The sequence below is a fragment of the Gymnodraco acuticeps genome, unplaced genomic scaffold, assembly GCF_902827175.1.
Source record: "Gymnodraco acuticeps unplaced genomic scaffold, fGymAcu1.1, whole genome shotgun sequence".
NCBI classification, from domain to species: Eukaryota; Metazoa; Chordata; class Actinopteri; order Perciformes; family Bathydraconidae; genus Gymnodraco; species Gymnodraco acuticeps.
Window position 1 is genome coordinate 388,800 of NW_022990501.1, and position 17,236 is coordinate 406,035.

At 39.7% G+C, this 17,236-nt stretch overlaps 1 protein-coding gene across 1 annotated transcript; it reads right to left on the minus strand.

The window, feature by feature from the left end:
* Nucleotides 1-218: 218 nt before the first annotated feature.
* adssl (adenylosuccinate synthase, like) lies at nt 219-15,780 on the minus strand. Its single transcript, XM_034226557.1, has 13 exons — nt 15,464-15,780; nt 14,024-14,126; nt 12,573-12,641; nt 10,843-10,893; nt 10,700-10,766; nt 10,509-10,616; nt 9,751-9,832; nt 6,693-6,819; nt 6,458-6,612; nt 4,796-4,920; nt 4,578-4,675; nt 1,197-1,346; nt 219-1,089 (listed from the first exon to the last, which is right to left on the minus strand). Exons 1-13 carry the CDS (start codon nt 15,701-15,703, stop codon nt 1,037-1,039), a joined length of 1,428 nt encoding a protein of 475 aa, XP_034082448.1. The 5' UTR covers nt 15,704-15,780; the 3' UTR covers nt 219-1,036.
* Nucleotides 15,781-17,236: the final 1,456 nt, after the last annotated feature.

Genomic DNA, 17,236 nt, shown 5'->3' on the forward strand with positions numbered 1-17,236 from the left:
TTTTGAATCAATCATTTTTTTTTATTATGATTTTTTAAAATTTATTATGATTTATTATTATTATTATTTTTTAACCATTTTTCCTCCTGGTCTCTCGCGCCCCCCCCCTGGCATTCCTCTGCGCCACTGCCACTGCCTTAACGCAACATGTTTTCCAGACCCATATTGTCTAAACCACTAATTAAAGGTCGAATGAAAATGACAAAACACCCAACAAATGAAATGTTAGTTTCCTTTTATTGATAACAGCAAGCCGAGTAAGATTCTTTTACATTATTGCCGAGGAATGAAATGGCGTAGGAAACATATTGAGATACACTCTGGTACATTACTGCCCATTGTCTTTACATTTACACAAACATTTCACAGACCAGCCAATGTCTGTGTTGACGTGGACATTTCCTCAATAATTATGAAGAAAAACATCCATTTAAAGTCAAGTTGTGAATTTATCCATTTTCAAATATGATTTAAAAAGCACTAAGTTCATTCCAACAATCATTATGAAAACATTGTTACAAACTTAACCAAGATGCATTCATGCGTTTTAAAATTTATCAATAGAAAAGTTCAAAATCTGATCGACCGATGGCTTTCCATCATCTTTCCAAAGCCTGGAAATGATCTCTAGTTTTATTGTGCCCTTTTATATAAAGGCTTTACACCTGCTCATCACTGGCTCTTCAAATATATGTAACAAAAAAGAAACGGAGAACAAATATGAATTAAGGTAAGTAAGCTTAAGATGCTACAAAGAACCAGAACAACTACATGTAATAGAATGATCAATCCATTTGCACCAAGTCTTTAAAAATGAACACCCTAATAAATATAGCGAACATTATGTGGAATGCATAAATTATATCTAAGAGGAATTTTTGGAAAATGTGATGCAGAAGCAGCAACTAAATGTTTCCCAAATAGCCTTGCTGGTGACGTGATTCCTGTAGGAGGCTTTTGCATTTGAGACTCCTCCGGTGATCCTATTGAAACCTGGAATTATGGGAGTGGACGTTGAGAAGGACTACAGGTCCCATCAAAACAGTTTGACCATGCTCTCTCTGGACTTGCCGACTCCGGCCCACTTTACTGAAATGAGAAAGGAAAAAAAGGCAAGATGTGACTGGCCGGTTTGGCAAAGCGAGGAACAGTTCTGCTGCCGTCTATCCATTAGTGGAAAGAGCATATTTACAAACCTGGCACTTGCAGGAAGTCCTCGATGAAGCGGATGTATTTCTGTGCGTTTAGCGGAAGCTCCTCGAAGCTCCGGGCGTCCTCCGTGCTACAGTCCCAGCCGGGCAGCGTCTCGTAGTCCACGCACACCCGCGTCAACACGTCCATGTTCGCTAAAAAAGCACAACCATGACAATCATTTTTGATCTACTGTTACGGATTTAAACAGGCCGTAATACTCTTTCTGGGGTTTCCCCTTTCCTGTAGTGTTATATTGGTTTGTGTGCATGTAAATGGTCTGCAAAGACTAAAATCCCAAAGTTCCCTCCAGAAGGAGTTTGTCTCTGACAACAGTCACTTTAAGTTACACTGTCGCAGTTCCAGACGTTGGTACGCGGTGGAACGGATTCTTTTTTTCTTAGTGGAAGCAAGGCGATCATTTTTAAATCAATAACATATTTTTGTATCAATTCAGAGTTGTTGGTTTATTTAGAACAGGGGTGCCCAACCAGTCGATCGCGATCGACCGGGAGATTCCCAGTCGATCGCGAGATGTGTCTAAAAATAGAACAACAATATTCTGTTTTATCGTTAATGTCCTATAACATAATATTCCTGTGCCAGAATAATGCACTTGAACGCATCAAAGCTTTGTGATTGGCCGGCGCGTGAACCCATATGTCGGGGCGTGGCTGGTGGGCTGTGAGCAGTGCACTATTTCGCTGACGTTGTCTGTGTCAACGGGAGTGACAGTCTTGACACACAAGACCGCAATTATGGCAGAAGCAAAAAAGCCCAAAATATATAATTTTCACTCCGAGTGGGAGGATGATTATTTTTGTATCTATTCCAATTCAAAGTCCATCTGTCTCATCTGCAATGCGAGCGTGGCTTTATCGAAGAAGGGTCATTTAGGAGCGGCATTTCAAAACAGTGCACAAACGCTACGAGACGGAATTCCCTCCTAATTCTGCCCTACGCTCCAAAAGGGGAGGGGCCTGAAAGGACAGCTAAATGCACAGCAGTCCATTTTCACCAGGCCCAAGAGCAAGGCTGCTACCAGAGCATCTTATCGTGTCAGTCACGTTCTTGAGAAACACATGAAGTCTTTCAAAGACGGCGAAGTTGTGAAAGAAGCATTCCTGGAGGCTGCCGACGCGCTTTTGGGGACAGTAAAAATAACAGTAGCATTTCAAAAGGTTTTTGATATAATAAAAACTCAAGTTAGATACCGTTATTAATCAGCTGTAAGTTTTAGTTTGTTTGAACTTATACATTATAATTATTGTACAAAATGGTATAAGAATGCAAACTTAAATTGATTATAGTCTATTATCAATTCAGGTTAAGAAACTAGTGTTGCTTGCATCCTATTTTAAAAAAGGCATTTATTTTTATACTCTACTAAAATGCAACAAAAAAAGAGTTTGATTCTATTAATTTTGTCTTTTTTTATTGCACTTTGGCAGCAGATTCCTGTGTAGCTTCAGATCTGAGTTGTCTTGTTATTAGTAAGCCTAATTTATACTTTTGTAGCAACACTATTTTTATATAATGGCAAAGAAAGGGTTCAGAGTCTTTTCTTTTTTCCCTGTGTCATATGTGGCAGCACTGTTCAATGTTTCTTGAACCCACTGTAGAATGTGACGTGTGAATAAACTCCAACTCTGTATCAACAATACTGTTGTGTAACTTCAGTTAAATACTTGTGTGTAGATTAGAAAGAGGTAAGATAAAAGATCTGCAGTATTTTATGAAGTATTAAACGTACAAAGGTCAGTTTTATACAAGCAGAAGTGTGTATTTACCTGGTAGTAGGCTGTCAGTAATGGCTACGCCTCTCTATTTGGACTGGTAGATCTCGGCAGACTGGCAACTTTAAAAGTAGCTCTTGGTTCAAAAAAGGTTGGGCACCCCTGATATAGAAAGTAGCCGTGTTATAAGCTTCGCGTCAGGATCCTCATCACCATTTCTGTGTTCTTTTTTCATTAATGAGCGCATCACATCGTCTACTATAAATTCTCCATTGCTGTATTTGCCTCAGTTCTCCGTCTTTACACACAGCAGGCATTCGGCCTTGGGTCCCCTAGAGCAGTGATTCCCAACCTTTTTTCCCAAGAGCCCCCCCAAATGACTCCTGTTGGAAGTTGGGAACCACTGCCCTAGAGATAAGATGGCACCGGTTTCCTCAGGCTCTTTGCATCAAGTGTATTAAGAGATGACGCCCTTCTTACTTCTGAATAGTCATAAAAACCCTCTCTTTTCGATAATAACTGAGTTGAGCAGCCGGGGCGAGGGAGAGTGTCCTAACCTCCAAACAATCTTCAGTGCCAAAAATCAGTTTCTTCTCTTGACTCACCATAGACTTCCAGTGCAATGCACCAAGGACTTCTATCACAGTATGCAAGAAAGATTAGATTTAATCTAATATGGTGTGAGGCTTCTTAGTGCATTTGATACTGTTCAAAGAAAGGCACTCCGGATCAGGATAAGAGCTACTTCATCAAACACCCAGCACCATAAAGGTGATAAACATACGAGGGAATGAGTGAGGCAGAGGCGCTTTTATCATTCTCCTGTTCATTAGCTTAACAATTCAATGTGCTCCATTTGGCTGTGCAAGCAGAGGGAAGATAATTGCATCCTTATCTGCTGCAAAATGGATTTTTAAAGCCCAAGATGATGCATTTCCAGCAAGTAAAAGCTGACCGGTATAAAATAAGACATTAAGGAGCATAAAAGCTATTCACCTTTACCCAAGTCGAAGCCTCTGAAAATGTATATAAGAATCCTGTCTCTGCCGTTAAAACGTTTGTGGATGAATGTACTCTTAATCGTGAATAATTTCTATTACAGATAGGAACATCGAGATCCACTATTTTAAAGATTGTAACATAACAGGATCATTTAGCTTCTTTTATTTATGTAAACATAGCAAAAACAATCATTTGTTCCAGATTCTCAAATGTGCAAAGTGTTGCTGCTTTAAATTGTTTTTAAAAGGTGCTGTATCACACCAAAAAATAACATTTATAAAAGGATATATATTTATTTTATTTGACTTTGGATAAATAAGAATGCTTAATAAAATGTTATACGTTACGATATGGATTTATTTTCGGCTGTGAGCTACATTTGAAGATGTAATGATGTGTTTCAGTATCCTGTCAAATACATTTAAAACTATTTTCATGTCATTTAAACAATTGATTGAAAAACTTGTATTGAATAGATACCATAATTAGATTTAGATCTATATATTAATTTAAATAATGAGTTGCTGCCCTGCTCTCCATGAAACTCCTACTTCAAGTTAATAAACTAATGCTTGTTGTCGACTGCTGACTCCACGACTGGGCGGACAAAGAGCTGGTCAATGTAACATCTAAATGGGAGGGACCTACCGGGGAAACTTAGCAGAGGTTTTCCGTCAACCTTATAGGCCACGCCCACCTGAATCTTTGGCAGCGTGTCCAAAATGTCCAGCTTCGTCAGGGCAATCCTGCGAGAAAGAAGTCTCTGTTAAAATGATGACTGTAGATGGTCAGTGTGCAGCATGGAGCACACCAGTAACCTCAGTAAATAAGCTGTGGGACAATTTAACATCGGGATAGTTGCTTACGCGGAGAAGCCGTTGACCATGTGGGCGTATCTGACCAGAATCAGGTCCAGCCAACCACAGCGCCTCTTCCTGCCCGTGGTCACGCCGAACTCTCTCCCTCTGGACTGTAACAGATTTCCGGTCTCCTGAAGGACAACAAACACACCGTCAACTGTGAACGACAACTAGTTATGAATAACTATATTTACTTTAGAGGTCCTGTTCATGCTTCCTGTTTTGACAGGTTCATTTGTGTAGGGACAGTCAGCTGGACTGGCCGGTTTCCAGTTTACATCCTACTTCAATTTCACACACTCACATGAGGAAGCTGCCCAGTGTCTAGTTGAAGAGCTGGCAGACTTCCCAGCAATCTTATAGATTTGAACTAACCAATGTCTGACCACCAGCTGAAGCTAACTATTACAGCTTGAAAACTGAAGATGCCACTGAGGCCTGTTTGGCTTATGGGGTCAATCAGAATGGCTGTGACTTTGCAGCTATGGTAGCTCTGTGTGTTGTGGCCGTGTCTGTATTTTGAACGTTTTATGTTGAAAGCATTTTTCAATTGACAGAAACTACAGAGTGACTATTGTGTTTTCAAAGTTATTATCATACTCGAGCAGATATGACACTCTGAAAATCAGAACATAAAAAACCGACCGTAGGCTGCCATTTTACTTTAGTACTCACATTGTTTGTGACAATGTAAGGTTCATGTGCGAGTAATAACTGCAATGTATTTGACACAGCCTAAATGATTTACTTACCATCTCTGCAGCACTTTCATATTTTTACACCCCAGTGGGTTCTAGTTCAGTAATATATTGTTATGAATCCATCTTTTGATTTCTTAATAACTACCTTTTAAAAATATTTGGTTTATTTTGAAATCATTTCAGATAAAGTGAATGCTGTATGCTACTCTATACCTGAATGTTTGTCTAAACATACCTTTCACACAGTGTGCGGAATACGGGGGGGGGGGGGGGGTCCGGGGGAGCTCGACCCCCCTGATTAACACCTGAGCCTCAACAGCAACATTTGAGGGGGGTCTCAAATTATAATATTTATTTGTCACTTGCAATGGTCACTCAAATGTTTTTAAGCTTCCTATGTCCAGTATTCATAATTCAAAACATTTATTCACAAATATCTTCTATTTTGGCTGGCAAAAGCATTTCCTCGCATAGAATCCAAAACAGACGGCTCTTTAACGGACACGTATTCGTTCATTCATATGAACGTCAGAATATAGAATGATTTGACGGCACCCCTGAAGACGCCAGACGGCGCACCGGTTGAGAAACGCTGCTCTAGACTACTGATTGTCTTGGCTTGCATCCATGACATATTGTATAGGCCTACTGCATATTGAGGAATCTATCTTCGACCGGTATATTGCGCAATAAACGGGAGATGGGGACCCCTCCGATTATTGACGGGTATTTGGCACACTGCTTTCACCCCAATCTAAACATGCTTAGCTGACAGTGTGATCATTTGATAACATCACACATTGTCTTAAACCCCTTGCAGTACGTTGGCTATTCAAATCTGCCTGAGAAGCCAGTGACAAATTGAATGCTTTAATCTCAACATCGACCACTTCTCAGCTTCTATCATTAGCGAGATATTTTTCATCAACACAATCGAAAATCTGTCTCCAGATGTGTCTGTACTCACGTTAAGCTGTTCTGTTGGGAAGGCACCGACGCCCACCCGGGTGGTGTAGGCTTTGACCACACCGTACACCCGGCCCACGTAGGATGGAGGCACGCCGAGGCCGGTGCACACCCCCCCCACGGTACAGTTGGAAGAGGTCACGAAAGGATACGTCCCTGAACAGAGAAACATCGGTTAACCTCAGGAAGAAAAAAAACATCTATATTATTAATTCCACAAATCCCGTGTTGCTTACCAAAGTCGATATCCAGCAGAGCGGCGTTGGCTCCCTCCACCAGGATTTTCTTACTGGGACCATTAAGAGCTTTGTGCATGAAGTACACGCCATCAGTCACCATAGGGCGCAGCCGCTCTGCATATTCCTGAAAAACAGACACCATCAAATGCTTAGACAACATTTGTTTTCATAGATATAGCAGCTTTAGTTAGCTCCTGTATCCTAATGAGAACTCAATTCAAAAATGCATAAATTGCATGAAATCAAAATACGGCAGATTTAGCCATGCAAAGTAATCTGTATCTACACAAATGATCCTGCAGCTATCATATTTTATATATATATATATATATATATATATCTAATTTAATCGTTTATTTGGCAGGGACAATGCACAGTAATGAACACTTAAAACATTAAAATGTATCAAGCGTAACAGTGCCAGATTTAGCTTTGAGCTCATTTCCATCCGCAGTCCCTCACATAAAACATTTAAGAACATTACATTTTACAAACATAGCAAAAACAAAATACATGATATGCAAAAAGTGCAAGAGAAGCATACACAAGTATTTATGACATGGTAATACAATCTAGCAGCAACGACATCAGTGTTTCCCCTAGGTTTACTGCTTTGGGGGGGTGCTGCCTGAGCGGGGGTGGGGTTGGGATATATCTTTTTTAATTCCTCTGGACCAGAGAGGAGCTGTGGATTATTGTTATTGATTAATGCATCAGTGTTTCTTAGGGTCAAAAACACTAGATTCACAACTTCAAATGAAAGCGTTCAGTATATTTAATAAAAGAGCGCATGTTCAATGTGAAAAGTGACAGTAGATATAGATTAGTTGTAATTTGGTGCTATATATATATTAATGCTGTCAAAATTATCGCGTTAACGGCGCTAATTAATTTTTTGAATTAATTGCGTTAAAATATTTAACGCATTTAACACATGTGCAGAATGGCCCGCCCCATACATCCCACCAGTGGCAGCGCCAGGGTATGGCTGGGGTAGGCTACACCCATACCAAGAAATGGCTTAGCCCCACCATGAAAAATGAGGTTAAAGTAAGCTAAATAAAGTCTGCCAACTCGCGCGGAGTAAATTGCACAGACAGCAGTTAGTAAGATTGATTTCAGCAGCTACTTGTCTGGAAATACCGAAGACTAGAAACGGTTTTGAAAACTTTTGTCACATAGTGATCGTCTTCTCAATAGAACATCTTTGATAATGTCTTCTGGCCAATCAGAATCAAGATAACGGCGTGGTGTTGTTGCAGGAAGTCCCGACGGAGAATACTTTAGCTGTAGTACAGGTAACACATAACTGGTACGCAGGTTATGTGCGGAATCTGAAATGCGTACCGTCACTTGTGTCATAAAGCGCATTTGCGTACCGACGTACTTGTGAAGCTTTTCCAGAAGGCGGTTAGATTACCGGACGACAGAGTCGGTCTCCGTGTGCACAGACAGGGCTGCTGTTAACGTCGGTCTGTACAACGGAATTGTGCCAAAACTACGCCAACCGGCTACGGAGGGAGACTCTCCCCCCCCCCCTTCACTGGAGAACTGCGCTAAAACAGCTGATCACAACGTTCACACTCTGTGGTCACGAAGTACTCCACTAGCCCCCCCCCGTCGACTTTCCTGAAGTACTCCCCCGTTGATAGAAATCAACACGTAATGAATTAAGACCCCACGGTTTGATGATTGATAGGTGTGTGGTCTGTCTTTCATTTTGACACATGGATATGTTAAATGGATATATCCGCCTTCTTTCATTTATCTTTCCATTCCCACAACAATATACATAACGAAATGGCATATTTTAGACATAGTTCGAATGGTGATTAATCATGATTAATTAATTTTTAAGCTGTGATTAATCTCATTAAACATTTTAATCGTTTGACAGCCCTAATATATATATAAAGAAAATTATATATATTTTTTTTTATTAAACACCTTGAATTTCAGGCGGGGCGCAGCGCCCCTCCAGGACAATGGTAGGGGAAACACTGGACATATAAGTGCAAGAGAGGATACAAGAGCTACATAAAGCACAAGAGGAGATACCCCTGTATTAAAGTGCATTTAGCGGTGATTGCACGTCTGTTTGTTTCTCAACCATTCTTTGAGTTGACCTTTGAAGCTATTGAGAGTGGGACAATCCCGTATCTCAGTTGGGAGGCTATTTCAGAAAGAGCTGCCTTTAATGGAGAGGACATTTTGTCCAAAAGTAGTCCGTCTGCGGTGGACTTCACAGTCTCCTCTGGTTTCTGACCTAGTGTAGCGTCCAGTGTGTTTTTTGTGAATTAATTCCCCTAAAAGGGAGGGGGGGCCAGTCCATGTTAACATTTATTTAAAAAAACATACTTTTAGAAGACTTAAAATTGTCAAAACTCAAGAAATTGTGTTTTTCAAGGATGGTACAGTGGTGGTATGAATGTGGCTTTCTGTCAAACACCTTGATATCTCTCTTGTACAGCTGTTCTATGGGTTTCAGGTTTGTGGCACAAGCAAACGACCAGTTTGTCAAACAGTATTCAATGTGGGATAGAATCATACAGTGGAGTTATGACTTTGCAGCATTGACAGTTAAGAAAGGTTGTTTAACATTTTGCAAGTTGAATTTAACTTGCAAAATAAAAAAAATTAAATTATATATATATATATATATATATATATATATATATATATATATATATATATACATACACACACACATATATAAATATCAACCCAATAATGACATGTTTTCATACACAAACTATAGCCATTTCCCACAGCCGACATTATAAATGATCACAGTAGTAAAAGCACTGCTGTTCGTGAGAACATTAACAATTTCTCTGTTGCCATGACAGTTAGGCAGCTTGCACAATAGCAGGACCTTGAAACTACAGCAGCTACATCCAGCCATCATGCATTGCATTATTTTACACCTGAGCCTTTTCCACTGACATGTCTAGGTGTCCACGGTGAACAAAGGGTCTATTGTCCTCATATCAAGGCCAAGTGAGTCAGAACAAAGTGTGACAGTCAGTATTTCCTGACTACACGATAACCGCACCTTCAGCTGCTGCAGCTCACTGTCCATGTCCACGTTCAGGTTTGGGTACATCGTGAGGAAATGTTTTGCCAACATGCGGAACCTGCAAAGAGACAGATGGTAAGAGTCTGCTTACACATGCAGGTGCACCCTTATGTATGCAAAATACACATTCAAAAAATATAATCTCACAACATGACATACTGGACAGAGTAAACACATGTCAGGTGACGCCATCTGGTGGCGAGAGACACTACAAATAAAATGCATTGAAACACGAAATGTATTTGATATACATATTTGTATTTTACTTTTATAAATTGTTTATAAAAAATGTAATATCAGTAATGTTATCCTTGTATTGGATTATTATATTTTTTATATTATTATTTATTTATTTTGTGTTTCTTTTTATTTATGATTATTATTGTACTCTTTTTTACTTATTATTTATTCTTATTATCTCTCAATCTTTCCATATTCATTTACAGGTCTGGAAATGGGCATTTATTCAACACTAAACGGCCGTGTCTTGTTTGAAAGATTCAATAAACAAAAACAGTGAAAAGATGAATCTGCTCTTTGTGATAGACATTGGTCCATGGTTTAAGAGGTCTTTGTCGAACATTCAAATGTGCTAAAAATTAACTCCTAAAGTCAAACTTGTATCTGTGCAGGGGCTGAAAATATTCCCTCAACACACATGACTTTATTGATTATGAATAAAAACTTCAATTTAAGCAAATGATATGAAAAAGAAGCTCAACAGAAACACTCACTTGCCCTCAAAGACCTTGAAATCAGAGACGAGGTCACAGACCCTCAGACCGTTCCGAGCGGCTTTAGAGGAGTAGGCCGGTCCAATACCCTTCTTGGTGGTTCCCAAGCTGAAGATCAAAGAAACCACAACATTAATAATCATCACAAACATTATAATATACACTTCAATGTAAAAGATATGCAGAATTACATTTTCCCTTCTTGCTGCTGCCGCTGCTGCTCCTGGATTACATCAACAGCTTGATGGAAGTTGAATACTAGAGGCGGATATAGTGACTGTCAATAGGAGGACATTTCTAACCCGGAAATGTGAACAAAGTAATGCCTACTCACCAATATGGGCACGATCAGAAATCTTTAATCTCTTCTCCCATCCTTGTAATCCTGCACTCAACACAACAGAACCCACATGACATGTTTGTACCACAGCAAACACATATTAAGCAGGTGTTACAACATCCTACACATATTTTATTCAAGGTTTGGGACATATCTATGTTTTAGGAACAAATACCAATACCCAATGTTTTTCCTTTCATTGTATCTGATAATGTTGTACATCACTGAACGGTTCAAACAAATGGAAACATTTCATTCTAAAACCCTGCCTATTAGGGTAAGTCCATATTTATAGACACCATGAGTTTCACTGTATATTTCTAACCGGACTATAATGGCGCATTTCCACGCAGGCCTCGCCCGACTTAGTACGGTTTTGTTAGGCTTTAACTTTAATGCTGCGCTTCCATTACAGTTTAGTAGCTGGGGCAGTAACTACAGTAACGCAGTGTAGGCGGAGCCGTGACGTCATCTTCCATGAGCACCCCAGAAAAACAACACAGCCGTTAGCTCTTAGCACTCAGAGCTCACAGCTCCTCATATCTGTTCAGAAACTAGACAAAAGTTAAACAAGTACAAACCACAGACTGCCTGTGTCATGGCGAATACAGTCACTGGTTTATTTATGTCTGTATAGGCCGTTGTTGTGAGTGTGGACGACGGTCGGAGCATATACTGTGTTAGCTTAGCCAAGCTCCATTTAGAAAACAAATCAAGTTTTATTTATATAGCTCATTTTTAAAGATTTTTGGTCGAGCCAAAGTGCTGTACATATAATAAAAACACCCTACAGTAGAGACACTTTACAGCAAATACAACAGCACAGTTTGTGCAGAATATCAGTATGAGAAAATGACACCCTCTATCCTTAGACCCTCACATCGTACAAGGAAAAACTTCCAGAGAAAACCCACAGTTTAAAGGGAAAAATGGGAGAAACCTCAGGGAGAGCAACAGAGGAGGGATCCCTCTCCCAGGACGGACAGACGTGCAATAGATGCCGGGTGTAAATTGAAAAGATAATACATTTGCAACATAGGTAGTCCAAATGTCTGGAAATGCATGTGTGTATAATAAGAAGATGAATCACGCATTTAAAAAAGGGTTTTTCGCCTGCCGTCTGTCTGCAGACTTGTCAAAGCATTCATTCATGGTTTTTACTAACCGGTATCAGTATGTTGTTACTTTGAAACGTGTATTACAATTAAATCACGGTCAAATATGTTCATCTTGTTGTAGTTGTAGCCCCCTTGCCAGCGATTCTCTCTCTAGTTTAGCAAACTCAGCCCGACTCAGCCCTGTTTGTTGGCCCCGATAGGACCACCATTTTGTCGGGCCAGAAAAAAGGTGAAAAAGTAGCCCCGACACGGCACGCTTAAACTGCGCCATGGTGGAAATGCACCATAAGTGACATATAAAAGAAAAACAGGAAATATATATTAAAAAATGTGCTAGAAGCACAATATATCTTCTCACAGGACACAGTGTGACTAGTCACAGTAAGGAATAAAGGCATTTACAATAACATGGCTCAGCTTAAATCAGCTGTCCCATGAAACCATTGTTTACCAGGCCCCTGATCGACTAAATGAACAGCCATCTTTCTTTCTTTTTTATTGACATGTGCCTTTCCTGCTGTGCCATGTCAAAACATCTTCTGTTGAAATGTCCTATTTACTGACAGCGACAATAGGTACACATCACTGAACTTTAGAAAACGTTACCTTTGCCTTTCTGCAGGTTCTTATGAGCCTCATCAAACAGACCTGGCAGGTGTATCACCACCCCGTTGCCTGTAACAAAAATATTAGATTTCAAGATTGTTTACCAACCCACAATGGAAATAACTCAACATGCCAACTCTTCAGCAACAAGACTGCTCCTGTTTTCCTTGAGCTTTTATTTTTAACCACACAAGCTATCTTGTTACGGATCACTTTAACCCTCTGAGACCCACATAGGACATTTCTGTTTTTATATATTTTGTGTTTTGCCTTATAAATTGTCATTTATTTGCGGTATAATCAAGTTTTACACATCCCATAAATCAGCTCAACCTCAGACAATGACATGTCACTCATTAGAGACTTATACACACTATAATGGGGGATATTTGCCCATAAATAAAAAACGTTGTGTTTTCGCGTGTGGAATTATACCGGCTCTGGTTTCAGTACACATAACAACGGAACTGACAGGCAACCCTCTGAATCAGACTCCGATTGGCTCTGGCTGCATCCACTCAGAGTGTTCGATTCAGAAACGTGACTCTTACACTCTTTACGTCACAAACAAAGATGGTGGATGAGAATAGATCTATCAAAACGATAAGCAATGCGCCAGAATCAAGGTGAGACTACTATCCGCATCTTTTAAAACTTTACGCACATTCGCTTCACCGAAATAAGTAAACGCCTCTCAATGAAAAACTTAATGGAGTTGTTTATTGCTGTTTCTGTAGTTTAAGAGGAAACACACGGCATGTCTCTGGCTCAAACAGCTGAGAAGTTATGACACAGTGATATTGGGTTGGTATACGCCCCGTGGGTCTCAGAGTTAAGAGGAGTTCTTTTTTTGCTTCCTCTTTCCATGTTTTCATCATACTGGAAACAAATCGACTAAAAAGAGGAAATGCAAAATGGAGAGAACTGTGTTTCCTTTGTGTGTTGAATGTAGCTGTTGTGCTTCGGGCAATCATTTCAATTACCATTTGATGAGTATTTTTAGTCCCTTACGGGCAATTTGTGTTGATTTCTTCTATATGTACCGGTGTGATACAACAAAGCAATACAAACTACATTAAAGATGGTTCTGTTGAAACTGTTTTGGAGAGGTGTTGATTCGACAATATGATCATTTTGGAGGCTTACGTTTGTATTGCTGTTGAACTTAGGGTGTTTCTATTATGTACTCTAGCCTTATTGATATAAATATATTAGAAACAAAATTAATGAATGAATCAACACCAATCTAGATCATTTCCAATACAAACAAATACAACAGTAGACTTATGTAAGGTAGGATTTCTTGCAGCGTTGGCAGTAGTTGTTAGCTATACACAACAACACTTCATATCGCTTCTGATTTCTGCCCTTATCTCGGTCATATACTTTAGGGTCCTTCTCTCCGTGTGAATTATAATCCTTAAAAATACAACACAAGGATGGTCTCGTACCAATGAAGGAGGTGGCATTCTTGTTGAGCACTCCGCTGGGCAGCAGGTGGAAGTCGTACTCCACAGAGTCCACCACCACCGTGTGACCTGCATTGTTGCCTCCCTGCAAACAGAACATTCACAGAAACCATCAACATCGAGGACAGTTGAAGCTTCATGGTCTTTTTAAACACTTCAGCCTGTGTTCTGAGAACAGGGTCACAATCAGAGGTGGGAGAAGAACTCCTGTGAAAAAGTACTCAAAGCAAATTGGCCATTTTCCAAATGATATATATGATATGTTTTGATTATAATCATTGATGGGTTATATTATATATAATATACATTGAAAGGGTTATTAAAGCTGGTGAAGGTGCAGCTCATTTGAATGACTTTGGATGCTGCAGGGTAGAATGTGAATATTACTCCAGGTGCAACTAAAGTCTGATTTAAGTGTTGAATATAATTCAAATCATTAATGAAAATCTGCAAAGTAACTACAGGTATGCAATGAATATAGTGGATTAAAACCTCACTATTTACATCTGAATTGTCTTGGGGTAGAAAATACAAAGTAGCAAACACTGAAGTAAAGTGAACAATTGCATCAAAATTGTACTTAAGAACAGTGCTTGAGTAAATGTACGTGGTTACTTTACACCACTGGACAGCCACTGCATGTACAGAGTTTCCCCAAAAATAATGCTCATGTCGCTGGCTTGACTGCAAAGAGGTAGCGGAACAGCCGGGCCGGTCAAACTGTTACATAACGTAGCATTCACTGAATAAGGTTATCAGTATCTGGAGGTCATGTGCTGGATTCAGTTAACATTTTATCAGCACGGAAAATGAATAACATCCGAGCAGTTCTCACTAGCATACATTTACATTTCTACATCCGGGAGGTCAGGCAAGGTTGTTGGCGTCGGAGCCCAAGACCCCAGGAAGTGCGCCGGAAAGCGAAGCATATTTTCGTAGTGGCCAAACGATTGTTTCCTAATTGGGAAAGAGACGTCTGTAAATCTGCGGATATTTTATTTGAACTAAATGAACTACCCAGAACGAACACGTATATGGCCTTTATCTGAATCATTATGGTCTAAGAGTTATTTTCCCTTATTAATCTGATTGAGCCGAGAGCGGGAGGTCGGAGGCGGGGCTTGAGGAAAACTCAAGTGCGCATGCTCTATGAGCCCACATACGGGTACTTTAGCTTAACGTTGGCTTCATACACCAGTTAGCAATTCTCATAGGAATGAACGGGGTCCCGCCTCCGAAGCTGTATCCAGTGCAATACATCCATGTCGGAACCCCGTCATTAATATTGAGCTAACGGTGGCTAAACGGTTGCTACCAAACTTCCGTGTTCCTGTAAGCGGACGTTTTTACTAACACCACAGTTGTCTGGAGAAGCCAGTTTCAAGCATATTATGACGTTTAAAAGACAGTGTAGTGGGGTACCTGGCACCTGCATACAATATGCGCATCCATGGCGAGCAAGTCCACAACTTTCCCCTTGCCCTCGTCGCCCCACTGCGCTCCGAGCACCACGGTCACTTTGTTGAGAGGCTCCTTCGGGACGCGGAGAGAGGGTTCCTGCGCGACGCTTTCCCGGGGCCGCTTCAAGACCGGCTCCCCGTTCAGGGGGACGGGCTCTCGCCCGTTAACGAGGTTAGCCATGGAGCTTTTGTCGGATGCCATGCTGCTTCTGCCCTCCTGCTACAAACCGGAATATCGTTTTACCGCGTTTCTCTGCGTCACGGGAAGTGCTGGTCGGCGGTGTCACCGCTAGATGGCACTGTTTTGCTTTTATGTCTTCCGACTTTCAAAACCCATATTTTGTATTTATTTATCTATCTATTTATTTATAATTCTTATTTCCTACTTTACTTTACTTTAATACATCAGAACAAGATACATCACACCAGTGTTCAGTAAATGAATTCAAACGGAGGGCATTATGAGGAGGTCAATCAGTAATTCAAGTGTGTAGAAATTGGTAAGATTGTTGGGCTTTTAAAAAAACGTTTGCATCATTTAATTCATTTTTATGTATGTCATTAAGAAAACCAATAAATACTGGAGACATTTCAAGGAAGCGACATTTGTCGATGAAATATTTTGCTAATAAAATCAAATTACTAATTTTAAATTCATTTTTTTGGTTTTCAAATTCAAGGCCAAATGTTACATCATCTAAGATTGGAATGTTTTCTCATTGTAAGTGAACCCATACTGGAAAGCACCCACCAAAACCCATCTATTTAGGAGCAGTTTTTTTAATTTATTGTCCCTACAAATTTGTTGTGCTGAATCTAATAAATTCACGAACACACATGGGTTCTCTTTAACTAGATGTCTTTGTTCTATTGATTTATCAAATACAGACTCGTGCTGATGAAGAGACAGCACCATTTAAATAGAGTACACATATATAATGCTGTTTCGCACCTCCGCCTTTGCTTTAATCCTACAGAAAGCCCAGACTGTAGAACTTGTGTTATGTCTGAGAATCATTTTTCGAACAATACTTTGTAAGAGCTTAAATGCATTATCAGACAAAGAAAGCAACTGCATTTCTTTAAAATGTGGCAGTTCACACATTTCTCCTGTTGGTTTACTGAAACATTTATTTGATAAATAAAGACTTTTGAAGACTTTTCTTTTTGCCGCTGCTTTTAATTGAACTATTCATATCTTAAACTGCACTGTAACTTTTATTCATGTATTTTTTCTTTTAATGTTTATTTTATTATCTTTGCTTTTTAATGATCGTTTTTAAATGCCATTTTCTTAATGTCTTTCATTTTTGTGAAGCACTTTGAATTGCCTTGTGTTGAAAGGTGCTATGTAAATAAACATGCTTTGCCTTATAAGAAGGATTCTGAATGATGTTGGTGATTTTTTGATTGAAAATAACTTCAATAACTCCACTGTTGTACATAAAGTGCTACCAAACTCCCGTCACACATTAACGGTCTCCTGTTGATAACACTTACTGTGGAGTAATAATGTAAATGCTTTATTTCAAGGATAATGTGACTTTTGTTTGCATTGTTTCCAACACATAAGATTCTTCATACCATTTGCGAGAGCGGATTTATTTGTGTGCACAAATGTGTGTGTTTGATGATTGACAAACTGTCTGAAGTGATTGGACCAGAAATATGACCTTTATGTCTCCCTCTATTGTCTCCATGTATTTTTGAGACGCAGTTTACTTAGGATAAAGTA